Source organism: Schistocerca cancellata, chromosome 8 (genome assembly GCF_023864275.1).
Source record: "Schistocerca cancellata isolate TAMUIC-IGC-003103 chromosome 8, iqSchCanc2.1, whole genome shotgun sequence".
NCBI lineage: Eukaryota > Metazoa > Arthropoda > Insecta > Orthoptera > Acrididae > Schistocerca > Schistocerca cancellata.
The window spans coordinates 218596393-218618044 of NC_064633.1; the positions used below are offsets into that span (position 1 = coordinate 218596393).

The window sequence follows — 21652 nt, forward strand, 5'->3', positions numbered from 1 at the left end:
CGAAGACAGAATCTTGCCTAATAAAATAATTGAGTCAAAATGAAGTGTGTGTACTGTTCAACAAAAACTGAAAATACAATTTTCATAACCAAACTTGTTGCCATGCATATGCACTATTCACCTTCCAATACATTAAGAAAATGATCAATTTATCTTATTTCATTGATTCAGAGAAAGAGAAAGGAAAAAAAGAAAAACCTCAGTCCAACATACCATCAATGATGAAACTTTCCACCTCATTCTCACCAAGCTGAAGTTCTTGCTGAATAGTGTCAAAAGTCATCTCCGATTGTCCCTCAGCCAGCTGCATGAAAGTCAATAGCCGCATCTTTTTCATGTTTTGTTCATGATTCAAACCTACAAGTGGGAAACAAGGTCATGACTATTTTTGTGATTCGGTTATTCACATACTATACTAAAAAAACACTCTCTCTCTCTCTCTCTCTCTCTCTCTCTCTCTCTCTCTCTCTCATAGAGAACACAGGAGATGGAGAGTGGGGCAGGGTACAGCACATGGGTGAGGGGCAGAGGGCGTGAGGGGAGGGGATTAGATGACACAGGAGATAGAGGATACTTGGGGGTCAAGAGCATTGGGGGTAGAGAGTGTGGGGATTGGAGGGCATCAAGTGTTACAGGGAGTGGGGGGTAGAGCATGGGAGGTGGGTGCCAGCGAGGGGGGGCAGGGTGCCGGCTAGGGGGCAAGTCGTTGGTGGTTTGGTTTAAGGATAGATGTAGGGCTAAATGTGTTGTTGTACTTAAATATATGTACCTCTTAAAACATTACAGCATAGAAAATAAAACTTGAGACTATTATGTACAGCATAACGCTTGATATGCTGTGCAATTATTGTTTGAAAATGGGGATCAACACACATTTTAGAAGGATCTGAATTTTTAACCACCATTGTTTCTATAATGTATCTTTTCTCGTAAACTAATCAAAGCAATAAAACTGGAATTTCACAGTTTACATCTGTGTAAGAGGCTAATAAAACATGTAGAACAGGTTTTTGTTTGAGATGACAGTTGTTTTGAAATTGATTTTTTAGTTCTGCGTCACCCGTCGCTCTATTTTTATCAGAGAAATGCTAATGGAAAAGTACTGCACAGGATTATTCAGTAAGTAATTTTTAATAACTATGCTACATTTCAGGACGTTAGATTTTATAATTCCTGAAAAAAGGTACATTATAACTCTGTCAGTTTACAGCAATTTGCATTTAAAGTTTTTATTTTAATTTCTGACAATATTGCTATACCTCTGGCAATTAATGCTGTTCATATCCATAATCTTTATTCTCTTCCTCCACCTCATTTGACTAGGCAACTTTTGCATTTTTCTTCTGCTGCCTGAGCTTTATCTAGTCACACTTTATCGATGCTTGTCAGTATCATCAGTGTGAAGCACCTTGATGGAAGCCTAGTCTCTGCAGGCACTTTAGCTTACCTACATCTCTACTATGAACACTAGACAGGCATCACAAACAGCAATCTCCAGAACAACTGAGGACACAAATACTGTTTTTGGAAAATGTATCCATATACGTTGATTGTAGGGGCTGGCCAGTACTTACCTCAGCTCAGTACAGCCGATAGATACACATAAAACAGAACCGAAAATTTACGTTCCTAGCTTTCGGAACAAATGTTCCTTCATCGGGGAGGAGAGAGGGGAAAGAAAGGGAAGAAGGGAAAGGAGATTCAGTTACTCACAACCCAGGTTATGAAGCAACAGGGAAAGGAAAATAGGGAGGGTAGCAAGGATGGAGGCATGGTTGTCAGAGGGAAGCCAAAGATATTCTTCTGTAAGTACTGTGCCAGCTTCAAACCAAAGAGGATGCATACAGAAGTAAAGAGGTATATAGTATAAAGATAAACACAATTATGTAGGATGAAAAGATGCGTGAATGATCTTTATACTATATACCTCTTTACTTCTGTATGCATCCTCTTTGGTTTGAAGCTGGCACAGTACTTACAGTAGAATATCTTTGGCTTCCCTCTGACAACCATGCCTCCATCCTTGCTACCCTCCCTATTTTCCTTTCCCTGTTGCTTCATAACCTGGGTTGTGAGTAACTGAATCTCCTTTCCCTTCTTCCCTTTCTTTCTCCTCTCCCCTCCCCAATGAAGGAACATTTGTTCCGAAAGCTAGGAACGTAAATTTTCGGTTCTGTTTTATGTGTATCTATCGGCTGTACTGAGCTGAGGTAAGTACTGGCCAGCCCCTCTATCTCTCTGTTAGTATTTGTTTCACATCTTTATATGATATTTTCCAGTAATCATTAAGTTGATTGTAGCCCTCATTTGTATTCTGTGTTTTCCCATGTACCTGTTTTGTCAGTTGTTCAGGATTGGCTAGGTACCTGAAAGTTGGTTTTATAATATCTAAAGCACAAAGTGGGTGTATGGCTTTCCAATGGCTTCTGGTTAAAGATAATTGCACCATAATATGTCACAAAGGAAGCGTTGAGGATTATCATCTGTGGAAAGTTTGTGAAAGAATATTACCCACATGGCTTACTGCATTATTTTCACACTATGTTAGTTATCACTGATAGCTTTCCCACAATATACAGGGTGGTGCACTGACAGTGACTAGGCCAAATATCTCACAAAAGAAATTAGCATCAAACAAAAAAATAAGAACAACAAATATGTTCGAGCATGAGGGGGGGAAACAGATGGCACTATGGATGGCCCACAGGCCAAATTGATAAAACTGCATTTTTTTAAATAGGTACCCCATTTTTTATTATATATTTGTATAGTACATAAATAAATATGAATGTTTGATTTGGAACATTTGTTTTGCTTTGTGATGGATGGTGCTATAATATTCTCAAAAATAAAGCAACACAACCGATAGTACTGTGTGCCATCCATTACTTAAACTAGGTATGATAATATGCTTGTTTAGTCATAATTACGCAGAAGACATGATCTTGTTAAAATGGAACGTGTAACTGTCACAGGAAAGGGAGATATGGTGCTTATTTATCGCTATTGAGATCAAAATGCCCAAAACGTTTGTGCTATGTGTGTTGATCAGTATCCTGACACACAGCATCCAAGTGTCCAGACTTTTCGTTGGATAGTTAATGTATTTAAAGAAACTGGAAGTGTTCCACCACAGAAGATGACGCAACCAAGAACTCCAACAAATGAAGGTGCCCAAATAAGTGTTTGAGAGCTGCAGTTGAGGCTAATCCGCACATCAGTAGCAGACAAACTGACCAAAAAATGGGGAATTTCAAAAAAATGTTGATTTTGAGAATTCTTCATCACCACACATTTCATCTTCACCATATTTCTATGCACCAGAAATTGCATGGCGATGATTTTAAATGTTGTGTAAATTTTTGCCACTGGGCACAAAATAAATTACAAGATAACACTTTTTTTCCATTCAGTGACAAAGTGTCATTCACAAACAGAGGTAACGTAAACCAGCATAATATGCACTATTGGGTAATGGAAAATCCATGATGGCTGCGAAAAGTGGAACATCAGTGACCCTGGCAGGTTAATGTATGGTGTGGAATTATGGGAGGACATCGAACTGGCCCTTATTTTATCGATGGCAATCTAAATGGTGCAACATATGCCAATTTCTAAATGTTTCACCGATCCTACTACAAGATGTTTCACTTCATGACATAATGGCAATGTACTTTCAACATGATGGATGTTCTGCACATAGCATGCATGCAATTGAAGTACCATTAAATAGAATATATAATGGCAGGTGGATTGGGCCTAGAAGTACCATACCATGGCCTGTACATTCACCGGACCTTACATCTCCGAGCTTCTTTCTTTGGGGAAAATTAAAAGATAATTGTTATTGTGATCCACCGACAATGCCTGAAAACATGCATCAGCACATTGTCAATGCATGCGTGACAATTACTGAAGGCTATCTACTTGCTGTTGAGAGGAATTTCGTTATGTGTATTGCCAAATGCACTGAAGTTGAAGGACATTATTTTGAGCATTTATTACATTAATGAGGTTACTACAGTAGCTCACACAGCAACAGCATGCATTCCCATCATTTATGATACAGTCACAAAAGTAAACGTATCACATTGGAACAACAGAAATAAAGTCCAAAATGAACTACTTTTTGTGTTTTAATTTTAAAAACTGCATTGTTATCAACTGTTCATCTAAATTGGTGAGGTATATTATAAGTGTTTGAATATTACCGCACCATCCATCACAAAGCAAAACAAATGTTCCAAATCAAATATTCATATTTATTTACATACTATACAAATATGTAATAAAACTGGGGGTACCTATTTAAAAAATGCAGTTTCTATCAATTTGACCTATAGCAATGCCATCTAGTTGGCCATCCACAGCGCCACCTGTTTTCCGCCGTCATGCTCAAACAGATTTTTTGTTGTTATTTTTTCATTTGATGCTAATTTCACGAGATATTTGGCCAATGGACCAGCCTGTATATGTAAGGTGTGAATTTCCTTATCTTTCAGTCTGTTAACACCTCCCAGTGGCTTTCCATCTTCTAGTTTCTTGCTTTTCATTTCTTTCTTCAGTCTGAGAAATCTACCTTCCATTCGCTTTTGAACATGCGCCACACATTCCAGTTTTTTAATTTTAGTTAGTGGTCCATGAAGATTGCTCTCTACAACAGTCTTAAAAGCCCTGGAATCTCTATCACCTAGATGCTTCACATAGCTAACACCAAATTGTTACACTGACCTTTTGCGTATTAGTTTCATCCCAGCTGCTTCCAACCCACCACTTGACCCCTGGTAATTCTTGCTGCACACTTCTTGTCACACAGAGCAATACTTGCTCATTACCTGTATCCACACTAATGAGAGATGATACACCATGAAGTGATGTATCGCCCCTCTTCATCCAGGTTCCACCAAAGATACTCACATATCTGTCTACACTACATAGTGCCCTCCTTGCCCTTCACTGTTAATGTCTACAGCTTCCTCAACAGCTGCTTTCATGTCATCCTTGCACTAAACTTCAAGAGCACTTAGGAGTGTTCTGTTGTAATCACTGAATCCAGTCACTGGTGCAGGCATTTCATCAAGCCACAAAACAAGTTTATCCCTTCTCTGCAGACACCTAAGCATCTCACGGCGTAATATAATCTCGTATTTGCCTCATACATCTTCCCATGGAGAACAAAAGTCTGTAACTGAATGTCGTATTTACAAACTGTACACAAAATATATTGCTTGCTATTCTGTACTGTCTATTCTTTCTTTCTTTCTTACTTTTTGTCACTGTCATCATACAGTGTAAGGCCCTTGACCCACAATTACCACACACACACGAAACATTATTCGTATGGGCAAGTATTTCTAAGTCAATTAACCTAAATCTACTGGAAAACTTGTCTTTGGCACTGAACACAGCATTATCAATTCCTTCACTATTTTTTTTCTTCAATGAACTCGCACGACTTTTTCGAAAATGTTCTTCACACTTGTGTTTAAATTTCCTGATCCTTTTACAAGTGAAATCTGATATTTCCACACTTATTTAAATACTTATCCACAGTTACGACCTATTTCAAGCAAAACAGGTTGACATAATTAAAACTAAAAACTGAAATAAGTTTGTAGCACACACCACCACAAAAAAAGACCCATTGCAAACAAAGGAACAAGCAAAGAATCTTTCTCATACCCCTCTACACTCATTTGCAATTCGTTTCAATTGTGTGAATGAAAAATGCACAAAAAATTTCTTATATAGAGAAGGTGTGGATCAAAACATAGAATGGTAGGCACAGACACCCAAACTTTTTTAAAACATATTTCTAACCAGAATTCGTACAAAACTTTGAACATTATTCTAAAAGAATCAATCTAATAAACTACGCAATCAAAAAATACAAAGTTTTTCACTATTTTGCCCTACAGCTGCCCTTAAGGATTAATGGGATCAAACTACAAGGTTTACAGTCCCTCCTACCTGGAACAGTCTCTGGTAGCTGAAGCCTGACTACCAAGTGCGTAAGTCTGACTTCTTCTGTCTGAGACTGTGGTCGTGTGTGTAAGAGTACGAAGTCATCCACGAAACTGTTAAGTCCTGTTTGAGCAAGAGGTTTCGGTTGCTACCGGTACCACACTATGACTAGTCAGATTCACTACTTCCTTGACTTACCTCTGATTTAGAGAATTTAAATGTATCCACTGATGATGGGGGAGAGGGGATCAGCAGCACTGGAGCATGAGCGATAGGTATAATCGCTGAATCTAAGTTCAGATACAAGATTTTATTCATGTTTCTTTTGTTGTATCATGTTATTTTTGTCATACAGAAGTAACAACATTGATACAGTTCTTCTGTTCAGGACACACCAAGGGGACAGTGAAATTTGGGCACTTTATTTTACCTTCACTCCAATTCCTTAATTGCTCCATGCATGTATGACACACGATGTGTGGAGCAAATTACTTGTTCTGATCTCCAAGCTTCATGCCGAAATAAGCAAAATATTATTTCTGCACAAACTGGGTTATTTGTTGGTGTCTTGTACTTGTCGCATAAGTTCCACAGATACAGCAAACTGTATCCGGGCTATTTGAACACTGCCTTCCTGATATTTTTAAAATGGCTTCAATGAAATAACACCACTCCCGACAAAGCGCATAAGCACCTCTTTCTAACTGTGGAACTCACTCACTGATATTTGTGGCAATAATGAAACATCAGCTTTGAAGCTCATTATCCGCCTCTACTTCACTGACCTACAAACAACGCAATTTTGCCACATTTCTGTAGTTGTGCATACAATCTTTCCAAGTGCTACTGAAAGGAGGGTATGAGCATTAGCTGAGGATAAATTGAATGAAAATTAGTGTGGCTTCAGATTGAACCTAGTCTTTAGTTTACGTTAAATAATGGAGACGCAGTAGTGGCTCATTGTTACAGGCTCTGAGGTAGATATCTTAATTATGTGATAAGAATTTAAATTACATAGCATAACAGATTTTACAGCCAATAGTAGGCTGGGCAAAGAAAACAGGGTAATGAGGAGAAGAAGAAGAAGAAGAAGAAGAAGAAGAAGAAGAAGAAGGTTTATGGTGAAGAGTGCATGTCCGTTCACAGCATGTCCACTTATAGTGCAGGGCTTTTGCTGGGGGTCGCACAGAAGTTCACGATGAAGAATGGAGTGGAAGATCGCTGGTTTCGGATGCGATTGTCCAGAAGATCAACAGTGAGCTGCTTAAAGATCGGACAGTCACTGTCCGTGAACTTCTGGAACGCATTCCTGAAGCTTCCCACAGCACAAATGAAAGAACTTAAACTAAAACGTTGGGTTATCGCAAGATGTGTCCTTGCTGGGTCCCCCGGATGCTGAATGACAGATACAAGGAGCAATGCCTTGACTGTGCTCGCGAGTTTCTTCCTCAATGTGAGGGGGGGGGGGGGGGGGGGGGGGGAGGCAACAAGGAGAAGTAATTGGACTCTATCGTCATGGGAGATGAAACGTGGGTGCTTCATTAGACCTCCAAAACAAAACAACAATAATCTTGTCAGTTGCGTTACTCCAGTCTACCGCCACCAAAGAAATTCAAACAAACACAGTCGGCAGGAAAGGTTATGGCGACTGTTCTGGGTTCGGAAGGGGGTACTCCTCATCAATTTCATGCAACCTGGGATGACAATAAACTCAGGCAGATATCTGACCAAACTCCAGCGAGCAATTCAGAATCGCTGGAGAGGACGACTGAAGGCGGAAGTAGTACATCACGACAACACTCGACCCCACGGCGCTTGTCAAACACAGGAGCTTTAGAAGAAATTTGGATGGACTGTTACGCCCCATCCCTTTACAGTCCAGACTTAGCCCCCAGAGATTATCACCTCTTTCCCAGTCTAAAGGACCACTTAGGCAGCAAACGCTTCAAGAGCGACGAAGTCCGAGCAGAGGTCACATGCTTCAACAGGTTGATGGGAGACTTCTTCAATTTAGGAATACAAAAGCTGGAGCATCGTTTCCAAAAGTGTCTAAAAAAATTGAGACTATGTTGAAAAATAGGTAAAAGTGTAAGCTTTTCAATGATGTATAAATTAATGATAATCAACAATGTTTTCTATTTGTAAAAAGTATGGGAACCTTACTTTTGGTACAACCCTCGTATTATTTACATGTTCAGGGGTGGCAAGTTAGTAAAGCACACCACTTTATAAACTGCAGAACAAGTGTCGACCTGTGTTATGGTTGCAACAACGCGTTAGCAAACACTTGCTGTAAAATAAAAGACATAGCCACAAAAATACGGATATTAGCTTCCATTTCTAACAAAACTTTGAAGCAAGATTCCTCAATGAACATGACACAAATAATATGACTGTGGCACTCCCCTGATCAGGTGTACTACGCTTGGTATTAACAGCAGTTAGCAACACCCAGGAGTGTCAACTCTTTAGTTGCAAGGTCACGCAAACAAATACCCATTTTCATATTTTTTAAGGTAACTTGCAGTGTGTATCTGGGTTGAAATTTGGCATGTAGATTGTAAGTGGGTGACTACAAATGGGAGAAAAAAACTGAGACTGGTTTCGAAATGACAAGTCAGATCATTCCCTTTTAAGTTAATGCGCTTTTTAACACTGTATGCTGTCCTTCCAGGATGCAGTGCAGCAGTCGGCAGTCTGAGACAGAAATGTTAATCAAATATCCTGCAGGCGCTTAACCACCACTGTCAACAGCTGCAAGTCACACTAAGTCATTGGAAAAGTCAGTGAATAGGATGAGACAGATTAAGCCATGGAGTATATCTCATCTTTGTAATAACAAATGCTGAATTGTGGCAAAGAAATGAGTGTGTCTAGGTGGCACTCTTGTTAGGCTCACATGTTTGTACTTGCCCATGAGAAACATTCACAATAAAGATAGTTATTTGAATAATAAGTTTATGTTTGATTGCAATACATTCTGGAAACACTGATAGTCGAAGAAGTTGATATTGCCTCAGCCATGCAACACTGTTACTGAATTTATCACAAATCATGAAGATTTTAGCTTGAGGAAGTGGGTTCTCACAGATTTCCCTCCTATTACGCACAACGAATAGTAATCCTGATCACCACAATAATAACCACCACCAACATCATCATCGTCATTATTTCATACTCCAAGCAACAGTTTACAATAGCACAAATTAGTATTTTTTAACATGTGGAAATGTGATAACTGAACTGATGGTCTTAGTGTTAATGTAATGTTTTGGCCAACTGTTCCTTTTTCTTTATGTTCATGTTCTTGCACGAGTAATTGATTCTGTGCATTTTGAAGTAATTCTGTGCACTTTTACATTGCTGGTTTTAAGTTTAGAGATAACTATTTCTGTGTATGAAGTGATCTTTGGTTCTGTATGCTAGTGCCCCCGTTTATGGTTAAGTGTATGTGTATCAATCTGCAACTGCTTCTTATACATATTTGGCTGGGGTTTCATTTTGGAATGTCAGTTCTATGCAGATACATATGAAGTAGTTTTATTATTCATGTAATTCCGAAAATGTTTCACAAAAAGGGCACATATACAAACTTACCTAGATTGTGAACAAATTCTCGATGATTTTGGTAAAAATGTAAGTAGCTTGGGAGCTTTTCTGATACAAATATGGATAGCAGGTCATGTATAAGTTGTCCTTCAAGAAACCTTACTGGCTTTAAGGCAAGCAGAGGATCCAGCAGGAATGTATTGGGATCGGCAAGTGCAGCCAGAATACACCGTTGAGCATCATCACGAGCTTGTGATGCATTTTCAGCTGTGTATGTGCCCAAAAGTTCCACCATAACTTTTGCTGCTTGTTCACTGCAAAGATAACACAAATTAGTCAAAAATACAACAATGACAATTTAACAGAGGGTCTGACACTAAATCACAAAAGCCTCTTTTCTGTCTTACTCAGTATCAAAGTTCTTGATTTATACATATGTACACTTTATATGCAGCTCTTTAAGAATTGTTTCCTATTAGTCCCCAGATAAAAAATGTTTGATACCAATATTATTCTCTTCTCGAGAATTATTTATTTTCTTGAATCAGATATTCTCTGAAGCACAGAAATATTACACAAGTAATTTTCCTTCTATCTAGCCTAAACACTTTAGGAAAGAGTGGTTCACTTGTAAAGGAGACTGCATATAGGACACTGGTGCGACCTATCCTTGAGTATTGCTCGAGTGCTTGAGATCTGTACGAGATGCTTTGGGAACTCATATGGGAATCTCTGGAGGGAAGAGAGCATTTGTTTTGGGAAGTGCTACTGAGAAAATTTAGAGAACCAGAATTTGAAACTGACTGCCGAATGATTGTTTTCCCGCTAACACGCATTGCGCTTAACGACCACGAAGATATGGTACAAGTGGAGGTGTACAGACAGTCGTTTTTCCCTCACTATTTACAGTCGTTTTTCCCTCACTATTTCAGAGTGGAACAGGAGGGGAAATGTTAAGTAGTGGTACAGGGTACCTTCCACCACGAATCTTATGGTGGCTTGTGGATTATCTACGTAAATGTAAAAAACCATTTTTTCCAGAGGTCTGTAAGTGCAAATTGCCAGTTCTCTTTCTTGGTCTTATTTTCCTGAATGAAAACAAACCAGTATATTGTACTTCACAGCATGTGCACATCAAAGATGACAGCATTGTCGGGAGCATCCCAGGTAAGTGTGAAATGCCCACTCTTATTCTCTATACACACAAATGATGATAAAGCAGAAGTCTGAGACTGTTTGCTAATGACACATTATACAGTAAAGTATTGTCGCCCAGTGCGTGTAGAAGGATATACACCATGACTTATGACAGAATTTCTATTTGGTATGATGAATGACAGCTTGCTCTAAATGTCGAAAAATCCGAGTTAATGCCAATGTATACAAAAACAATAACACTGATAAGTAGGAAAAAGAACACTGTAATGTTCAAATACAGTATTAGTGATTAAAGGAGACCACTCATCAAAAGGCAGAAGCATTGAGTTGTTGATAGGCACTCACAAAATACAGAAAACTTGCTAGCTTCTGCAGTTATTCTTTGACGAGCTAGAACTCATCAAAGCTACCTTTCGGAGTTATTCTTTGACAAGCTAGAACTCATAAAAGGATAACTCCAAAACCTAGCAAGTTTTCTTTATTTTGTGTGCACCTATTAACAAGTTCATGCTCCTTCTTTTCAGTGAGTGCTCTGGGGCATATACACACTTGTTTTTTCCTTGATCCCCATTTGCAAGCAGAATAAGACTGGAAATGACTAGTAGTGGCACCCGATACCTTCAGCCGTACACCATACAGAGTATCTACATACATGTAGATGCAGAATGCAGTTACTTATGCAATCTTTTTACCTTTGATGTAAACTCAATTTCATTAAATTTCATTTCTTACATGCTTCATAATTTTGCTTTACTTTATTAGTTCTCACCTCATACTTTCTTATTAGTACTTAATTCATATGGTAAAGCAGCTTTTGTAGCTTGTCTGTGTTTCTTACAATAATGCAATGTCATTTGCAAAACTGACTACTCTCAAGGGAGTAACTGCTACATTATAATACTAAATGATGCTGCCAAAAATAAGGTAAATCCAGTATCGATCATCTTCACTTTTGTAATCAAAGTGGAATGCAGAAGCAATGTGCTTGCAGAAATAATTCAAGTTTGATGCCTAAGTTTAGTTTGCTTTGCTTACTGAATATCATATCACAACATCTACACTAATAATAAAACTGTAAAATTGTCATTTCTGTCCGAACACACTAATCTCCAAAACTACTTCACAAATTTCCTTAAGAATTTCAGATTACTTAAGCCTTTCTTTCATCAAAATCTGAACTTGGAGGGGGGCGGGGGTTAGGGTTGGGAGGGCGGAAGACTGTAAAGTTTTATCTAAAATCATCTTCTCAGTTTAATTGTTTAATGATTATGGTGTAGTACACCAAAGACCCAATAGGTGACTGTGTGTATTAAAAACTTAATGTTTCATCGTTTCTTTCAATAGGTTTTACTTACGTACTTCAATAGGAGAATGAAATTATCAAGTTAGCATTTTGACTTGGGTGCCTACTCATTACTATGCCTAAAAAGAGTCTTTCTGAATTCAGCAGAACTCCTAAAAGACTGAGGACTATGCAGTCTCAAGAATCCAATGAAGATCGTGAGGCGAGACTTGCTGTGACTTGAGAACATCAGGTTAACTCTCTCTTTGGAAACTTCTGAAACCAAGGCACAACGTAGCTCTAATCAAGAGCATCAATACATTACCTCATTCCTCAGAACCCTTCACTCACAGAGGCTTAAAGTTCCCTCTCCACTGTAACATTTTATAATCAAAAATTCTGATGGGAAATGGCGCAGGTGAGCAAATTTATGTACCCAAAAACCCATTTATTCCTAACCATTTATCATTTTGCTTTAAACATGTGGGATTCCTGGTGAGCTTATCTTATGCTACGGCTATAAACAAAGCAAAAGATCAGATGCTGTGCATTGTGTCATGGACGTTAGTGTCAGTTGCTTTTAACATGGCCGACTCTACATGACACTCCTGTGTTAATGGAACAAATGAGCTTTTCTTTCATGTTCCCAATCACACTACTTCAAAGATTGTATACAAAGAAGCTTTGCAAGTGAAAAATAAATTCCATGCAAACTATATTTCAGGCACAGCAATAAGTGAATACCCAAGCAATGCCAGGTTTGTCAATTATTTAGTAATAAACAATGATAGCTAAGATAAATGATTGACTTCATCACCTTGAAATGATAGCAAGTTGGTAGCAATCCTTTTGAATTCCTACAGCATTACGCTATTAATATTAGAATACTTCCAGAAAATTTCACATTTTCAAACTATATGATAATTATATGCCAATACAATTATTATAATAGGACCACTATCAACTTTTAACATGACTTAGTGGGTGCTGAAAAAACAATTGCAGCAACAACAGCACCAACAACATTTAGAGGATATTCTATATCATACATCAGTATGATTATTACTTATTTTTCCGTACAGAACCAATAACACTCATCTCAAATCATCTACTACTGCTCTATTTTATTTATACAAGGTAATCCCCTTGAACAAAAACTCTACTATCGTCTTGCAAAATGTGATTTTTCTTCTTTTACTGAGAATAATAACGCTTGCCAAGTGTAACGCATTTTTATTGAAGTTGGTGATTCTTTTCAGTTAAATATTTTATCTATTTCTTTTATGTCTCCTTTTCAATACGTCCTTTTCACTTTTAAATGGGGGCAATTTTTCTTGAGTTTAAGATAAATTACAAGTCAAAGTATCTTGACGACAGAAATTTGTCAATTTTTAAAATATTAATTTTGCTCTCCTAAATCATGAAAGTTTCTCTCTTTTATGTTAAGGGTTCATTGGGCAATTATGGATGAGTATTCCACCTTATTCTATGGAATTGTGTGCTTTTGTTTTCAATTGTTCCAGATGAATTGACTGCCTTGAAGGCTTGATTCATGAACTACAAACAATTTATTCAATGACTGAAACAGCTTCGTTTTAAAACAAGTCCAACTACAGATAATAGTTTTCTTCTCAGATGTCATAGGACTCTGCTGGTGGCATACAGAGACAGTCAATAATGTCTACAATAGAGTTTATTGATATAAATAATTGGAACAGATAATAAGCATTTGGTTGTTGCTGGGACGTAGGGTAAATTTTCTACCATCAAATATTCCTTGGGTTATCTCAGTTTTAGAGGCAAACACAACTTCTTTAAATTTTAGTTTGCAGAATCATTTACTGAATATGTTTATCTAGCTCATGAATACACTTACCTTTGCTTGCATTCAAGTAGCACCTCATGGAGAAGTCGCAAAAGTTTCTGCATCTGTTCATTGGATGGTGGACACCTCTCAAACTGCTGCCGTAACTGGTCCATGTCACGAAAGATTGCATGCACTTGGTCAACCTGTTTGGCAACCTGAACCAGATGGTAGTAAACATGATAGCGCATGGGACTACATGCATCTAGTGACTGAAACATTAACCACCCTCTGTAATAATAATAAAAAAAATTAAAAATGATATATTTATAATAAATAATCATTTATGATAGTTTCTAAAAATCCTGAAATGATTTTTTCTTCTTTTATTATATCAGATGAAAATCACTGGTTGTAATTTTCCACTTACCAGTTTAAGCTGTGGTCTACAACCAGTATGACTAGGCATGATTACAACTCTAACCTTAAGATGACCATCGATCACAGCTGAAACCGGTAATTACAGAATTAACCAGTAATTGTTGCAAAGGATAATAAAAGAAGAAAAAAGGATTTTCCAGCCCTGACATTTTCCAAATCTACAATTATGTCATATTCTACAAAACAACTCGGATTTACACTGCAGCTATCAACATCAGGGCCAGGCAATCACTGAACACACTATAAAATTCCGTTACTGCTAAAATTGTTTGCAAGAGTCCTGGATGCCACTTGTGCTTGCATAAAAATATGGCACTGGCATTGGTAGGTGTCAAAAAGCACAGAGATCACCATAATATGCAACTGCCTTTCTCATAAACCACCAATAACCATAACCACAAAGTTAAAAAGTAACAATGGAGATTTAAAGAGATCATAAATTAACTGTCCAAGTTTTATCTATTTTTCTGCCCCAAACACATAAAAACATTAAAATTTTAAAGAAATAAATGAGGTAAAATTTTAAATTTTGGGGAAAGAAGGAGAAAAGCTGAAAATGTGAGCATTTCCGAGGTAAAATGTGGTAGATAAATACTGTCTTTCGATAGACACAATATCCAATTAACCACTTTAACTCTGTAAAGCAGACATAGTGTGTGTTCATGTGCTTGTATTTAAATCAATGTTGCCCTGGCAGCAAGTGTCTCACAGATAATTGGACAAGTCTCTCTGTGGAAACAATGATGCCACTGACCAACTACTACAGTACACATTAAAACAAAAAGTTGCACTTTCATTCAAATATATTTACGTAAGTCTTACAACACAAATGGACATAAGCCATGTTATAAATTCCAGGGATGCTGAGGCCAAGACTGTCCTTAACAGGGCAAACGATCTCCTTTATCTTCTTACGAGGTCAGAAAATAGGTCTTATACCTTGCCTTTCCAGGACTGCCTACTTTTCTGGATGTAACACCACAGAAAGAAAGGAATACAATTGGTAGCTCATTATGTGAAAGTTCAACATTTTCACATTTATTTTCCTTGGAGAACACAAACTTCATATCAAGTGCACCACAGCCATTCTTTTCTAACAAATACATCAGATGATTAATTTCCAAATTCAAGTGATCCTTGTCAGAAATAGTTTTTGCTCTGTGTACCAATGTATTTAAAACAACGAAAACAATTTTTGACAAAATAATTTAATTGGTTAGATTAAATAATCCACCCACCAAGCAGTGGCAGAACGCACATATAAAAGAAGGTTATAATTAGGCAAGCTCTTGGAGCCAGTAGCTGCTCCTTCAGCAGAAGAGTTGGAGGGGAAGGAAGAGAGGTGAAAGAAAAGGGTTGGAGATATCTAGGAAAAGGGGTAGAATTGTGGTCACGGGAGACATACCGCATGGAATGAGAAGGAAGGACTGATTGTTGCGGACTGCATCAGACGAGATTTGAAAATCTGACAACTTAAAGGTGGAGGACAGGGTAACATGCAAGGCACAGTTTACTGCTTAAGCGTTGTGCACAAGTTAATAAGAGTGAAGAGGTATCGGAGGTGGGAGGGCAGGGGCAGTGAAAAATAGATGGGTAAGACAATGAAAAGTGTAGAAAATCAAAATGAAGTGAAGAAAAATAATAGTTACTGTGAAGAAACGCAGAGACAGAAAAAATTAATGTGTCTTAAGACCAGGTGGGTGGCAAGAACCAAGGACATGTTGTAGTGCTAATTCCCACCTGAAGTGTTCTGAGAACAGGTGTCTGGGGAAGGAATCCCGATGGTGCGTGTGGTGAAACAAGCACCGAGGTCACGATTGTCATGTTGTAGAGCATACTCTGCAGCAGGATATTTCATATTGCCAGTATACATCCTCTGTCTATTCCCATTCAACCTAAGTGATAATTTAGTGGTAGTCGTGCCAATGTAAATGGCTGAACAGTGTTTACATAACAGCTGGTATATAACACGTTTCTTCCTTTGATATTATATATTTTGCCAGTTACTGGGCTGATATACATGGTGGTAGAAGTGTGCATACAGAAAGTCCTGCAATGGGGACAGTCACAGGGGTAGGAGCCATAGGGTAGGGAGATGGGTGCAGATGGAGCATCAGGTCTGACCAAGAATATTGCGGAGATTGGGAGGGCAACGAAATGCTGTTCTAGGTGTGCTGGACAAAATTTCAGACAGAATGGATCTCATTTCAGGGCATAATTTTATTAACTCATGGCCTTGTCAAAGTAACTGATTCATATATTCCAAACCAAGCTAATACTGAGTGACCAGTTGTGTGCTTGAATGTGTTTTTTGGAGGGATCAGCAGTACCAGAATTGAATGTGAGGTCTTGAGAAATCTGCAATTATGTCCAGTGAAGGCTGAGGTGAGAATGGTGGTGTATTATGCCAACCTTTTCATGGGTCACTCGGAAGGGCTTTCCTGTGATCCACGTCTTCTGCGCCTGGTTTCATTTAGATACAGTGATGACATCTTTACCGTATGAGCTCACGTTGAGGCTGAGCTATTAAAATTCCTGGAATCTCTGAATACCTTCTCCCAATTAAATTTCACATGGTCCTATTCCGAATGCCTTGTCACTTTCCTTGATGTTCATCTCGTCCTCACCAAAGGAAATGAGATCCACTCTGTCTGAAATTTTGTCGAGCACACCTAGAATAGCTTTTTGTTGTCCTTACAATCTCCGCAATACTCTTGACAGACCATAAGCGCCTTCTGCACCTATCTTCCTACCCTACAGCTCCTACCACGTCCCCACTGCAAGACTTGCCCTATGCACCCTCCTACCACCACCTATACCAGGCCTTAACTGGCAAAAAACACTATTAAAATGAGAGCCATCTGTCAAACAACATGTCATATACCAACAGTTATGTAAACGCTGTTCGGCCTTTTACATCAGCATCACTACCACCAAATTATCGATTAGGATGAATGGGCATAGGCGGAGGGTGTATACTGGCAACACAATATCTTGTTGCAGAGCATGCTCTACAACATGAAAATTATGACCTCGGTGCCTGTTTCACCATACATACCATCCGGATTCTTTTCCCAGGCACCAGTTTCTCCGAACTCCGCAGTTGGGAACTAGCACTACAGCACGTCCTTGGTTCTCGCTACCTACCTGGCCTTAATTTACATTAATTTCTTGTGTCTCCGCGTATCTTCACAGTAACTACTCTTTTCTTCACTACATTTTAGTTTTCTACACTTTTCATTGTCTTGTCTGTTTTTCACAGGCCCCTCCCACCTCAGTTACATAAATTGCACTTAGCTTTTTACTCTTATTATGTCGTGTACGGTTTTTAAGCAGCAATCTCTGTCTTGCATATTACCCTGTCTTCCACCTTTAATCTCTCAGGTTTTCAAATCTCATCCCATGTAGTCCCCAACAAACAGTCCTTCCTGCTCATCCCATGCAGAGTGTCCCCTCTGACCCACAGTCCACAGTGACTTTCCCCGAAATCTACCTCTTTTCCTAGACCTCTCCAGTCTTTTTCTTTCATCCCTCTTTCTTCCCCTTCAACCCTTCTCCCTGAAGGAGCCACTGGCTCCAAGAGCTTGTGTAGTTATAACTTCCTTTATGTGAGTGTTCTGCTGCTTCTTGGTGAGTAGATTTTTTATCTATCCAATTAAATGTATTGAAAACGAAATATTACAGCAAAGTGGCAGAGCAGTTGGAAGATAGTATGTACAAAGGCCTAAAATAGAACCAATTCTGTCATACAGCAGAGAAACAATGGAGCTCCTAAAGAATCCAAATCTATCGGAGGACGTCATCAAAAATCTTAGAGCATGAGCTCCTAGATCTCTCAAGCTGTTCAGATCACCTGAAGTCCACAAGGAAAATATATCATTGATGCCAATTGTTAGCACTATTGGTTCGCCTACATACAGTTTGGTCACATATTTAACTAAGCTGATGACTACCAGAAATGGCCACTGTGAACATCACATAAAAAATTCTCAGATGTTCATTGAGAAAACTGGCCAAAACAATGTTTTAGTCAGCCTGTATGTGATCTCACTATTTACAAAAACTCCAATGGTGGACATACAAACTGTTGGCAGAGAATTTTCCTCCTGAAATGATAAAGTTGTTCTGACATGATAACCACCAACTTCTTGAGTGGCGATATAAGCTTTATGAAATCGATGGAATGGCTCTATGGGTTCTCCATTGTCTCTAGTAGTGGCCAAATTTTTTATCGAACATTGAGGAATTAAATTTGATTCCCCTCCGCTCATCTTCATATTATGTTTATGTTGACGACACTTTTATGGTCTGACCACACAGTGTAGAAACTCTTTACCACTTCCTTGAACATATGAACAGTATGCACCCAAACAGTTCACTATCAAGGCAGAAAAAGGAGGGCTGCCATTTTTAGATGTTTTGGTACAATGGAAGTTGGATGGACATCTCGGCCACTCATTGTACCACAAGCTGGCACTTACCAACCACAGTTATCATCATTCAGTCCAGGAGACAGCAATTTTAAATACATTGGTAAGCAGAGCAAAAACTGTTTCTTATGAGGACCACTTGGATTCCAAAATTAATCATCTGATGTAATTGTTGTGAAAGAATGGCTGTGGTTCACTTGATATGAAGTCAGAGTTCTCCAATAAAAGGAAACATGAAAATGTTGAACAGTCACCTGATGAGCTAACAATTTTATTCCTTTCTTTCTGTGGAGCTACACCTAGAAAAAACAGGCAGAGTCCTGAGAAGACAAGGTATAATACCTATTTTCCGACCACCTGAGAGGATAAAGCAGATGCTATAACCTATCAAGGACAGCCTCCGCCTCAGCATCCCTGGGATTTACAACATTTCTTGTGAGTGCGGTAGCAATTACATCAGTCAATTGAATCACACCATTTCCGACTGCTGTGCAAACAACAAGGCATATTAATAATCAAGAAATGGAGAAATTTGTAGTTGCTGAGTACAGCCTCACAACACAATATACTGTTCGATGAAACAAAACTTTTATCACAAGCTTCTACATACAGGGATTCTTTAATAAAAGAGGCTGTATAAATAATAGTGTGTAACAGGAACTTCAAGCATGAACATGGGTATAATCTTAGCAGTATGCGGAAACAAGCCCTCAATGCAGAGAAGAGGCAGAGATACTTGTCACAATGTTTGCAGTACTATGGAGCAGTGGCGTCATCAGCGCAGGTGTTTACACCATCTGTGACAGCATTACATAATTAATGAACAATAAGAAGCCGTCTGTGGACTATGTAAGGCCATCAAAGCAGCAGTTTCATCAGTCAGTCGCTCCTCCTGAAGACATGGAGGTATTCATCGAAAACTGAGGTTTTATGCTGAACTGATGTGGTGAGAAGTCCACGAATGTTTTATACAACAGTGGCTTCGCAAAAAACATTGTTCTCATGTCAACAAAATTACTATGGTTAAATCTAATACTAATGCTGAAGTTACCATTCACAAATGTGTTGCAATTTTCCTTTGTAATACTTAACAAGTGTGAGAGATATGGTTTCTGTGATGGCACGTTAGCGTTACAGAAAACTGCTTGCCTGTATGATCTTGGAAAACTAGTACGAAAATGTTATATGGAAAACTGTTCTCAGCCATGAGTACAGCAGAAGATGCAATAAAAATCAATGGCTGTAAGAAATAGAAATAAGTACAAGGAGAACAGTTTGCAAAGAGTTTTGAACTACTTGTTTGTTGGAAATGTTATATTAACGATATATACTTTGTAAAATAGCTCCTATTTAAATATGAATCATCTAATGTAAGCAAAACAATTGCTTTTGCAAAACGGTAGTAGGTTGAGGTGTATCTTGAATAGGTAGCAATTTTACATTTTGCAACCTGGTTATAAGAACCTGCACCACCATAGCTAAAATTAACGCTTTGTAGAAATAAGACATTTTACTAATTTTCTGATGTGAAAAAATAATTTTTTGTTCTATGGGAGCACTGTGGTGGTACAATCCTGAAAGTTACCTATAGTTTTTGTAAACAGTAGTAATATTGTTGTTTACGCATATGACGAAGATATGTGTACTTCAATTTACACACAAACATGGGAGACTTTTTTTATCTAACCACTCTACACAAGGTGAGGTGCACTTTTTGGACTAAGGTGTTAGAGGAAAGCAGTGAGAGTTGGAGGCTCTTGCCAGACATGTTACAAACCTTAGATCTTTGTATGTTCCATTCATCTATGGCAAAAATTTGGGACAGTGATTTTAATATACAAGTTAAATGAAAATTATTACGATTGATTTTATCTGAAGCTCAGTGTTGCCTGTGTTATAAGATTAGACTCATACGAGGCAAGAGAAAGAGCTGTTTAATCTATTTCTTAATTCTAGAATGAAGGGTGAGAAATCTGCAATTCAAATTTGAACCTAGAAAAAAACTTTACTGTGATTGACAGTAATCGCCATTATCATAATTGGAGACTCGAGAACATGGACATAATCTGCACATCACTACAGGTTTTAAGATAAATTCAGTACTCTATGAAAATTACAAACAATAATTACATGATTACAGTGCAATAGTATCTTACAAAAAATACTAAAACACATAAAGAGCTCATAAGTATAAAGAACATACACTCTTAATGAAACCATTCCCAATTTGTGACCTGGTGCCTTGGTCAGTTTTTCACAGAAAGCCAATATGAGGTTGTCCACTCTTTCAACAGGAATCTGAAAAAAGGAGGAACAATATTTTTCAACCGATTATGGAAAAAGAAGTATCTTACTTTTCTACAGGACAGCTTATAGTCTTACCAAAACAAGCATTGAAACTATTCCATTAAGAATAGTTTCTATTTCTGATTCATTCCCTTCTTTGAAACAAGCATCACATACTCCTATTATCTTATGCAGATCATCTTCTATCCCTTTAGGAGATTTTTCCTCCGATATTTCAGCACCCAGTGATTTGAAATAGACTCTGAGCTCTTGTGCCTGTAACAAATACATTTATGAACATTAATCATGATTGATTAATTGACAAAAGGAGAAAATATAAGGCCTAGTTTACAGAAAGACAATATGTAGCGAAACTATGTTTCAAAACTGTGTTGCCAGTACCTTCGTATGCATGGTACGCAAAGGCAAAAGCAATAGGCAAAACTATTGATTTATAAGGCCTTCCAACTTTTACGACACGAAACTGTCAGTTGCACATGCTTTTACGTTAGGTGGTGTTTTCAATGAATGTGACAAAGTGTGAATCTACGAAAATTGTTGGCTTATGGGCAGTTAAACCCTGCATAAGTGCTTGCCGAATGTTAATGATAATTACCAGAATAAATTGTGATCAAAGTACTGGGGTTGAGACAGTTGTTCGTGATGTGGACATCAGAGGATTGACAATGTCAGAGTTACTGATGAAAATACATTCTGGAATAAACCATAAGATGTCTA

The 21652-nt window shown here is 38.1% G+C and overlaps 1 protein-coding gene across 1 annotated transcript in view; it reads right to left on the minus strand.

Annotated features, from left to right (window-relative positions):
• LOC126095746 (eukaryotic translation initiation factor 3 subunit M) overlaps positions 1-21652 on the minus strand; it is a 65122-nt gene that overhangs the window by 5619 nt on the left and 37851 nt on the right. Inside the window, exons 2-6 of the mRNA XM_049910521.1 lie at positions 21011-21190; positions 20832-20926; positions 13830-14048; positions 9562-9827; positions 214-357 (exon numbers count right to left, since the gene is read on the minus strand). Coding sequence (XP_049766478.1) covers positions 214-357; positions 9562-9827; positions 13830-14048; positions 20832-20926; positions 21011-21190 — 904 coding nt within the window. The remainder of the gene's footprint in view (positions 1-213; positions 358-9561; positions 9828-13829; positions 14049-20831; positions 20927-21010; positions 21191-21652) is intronic.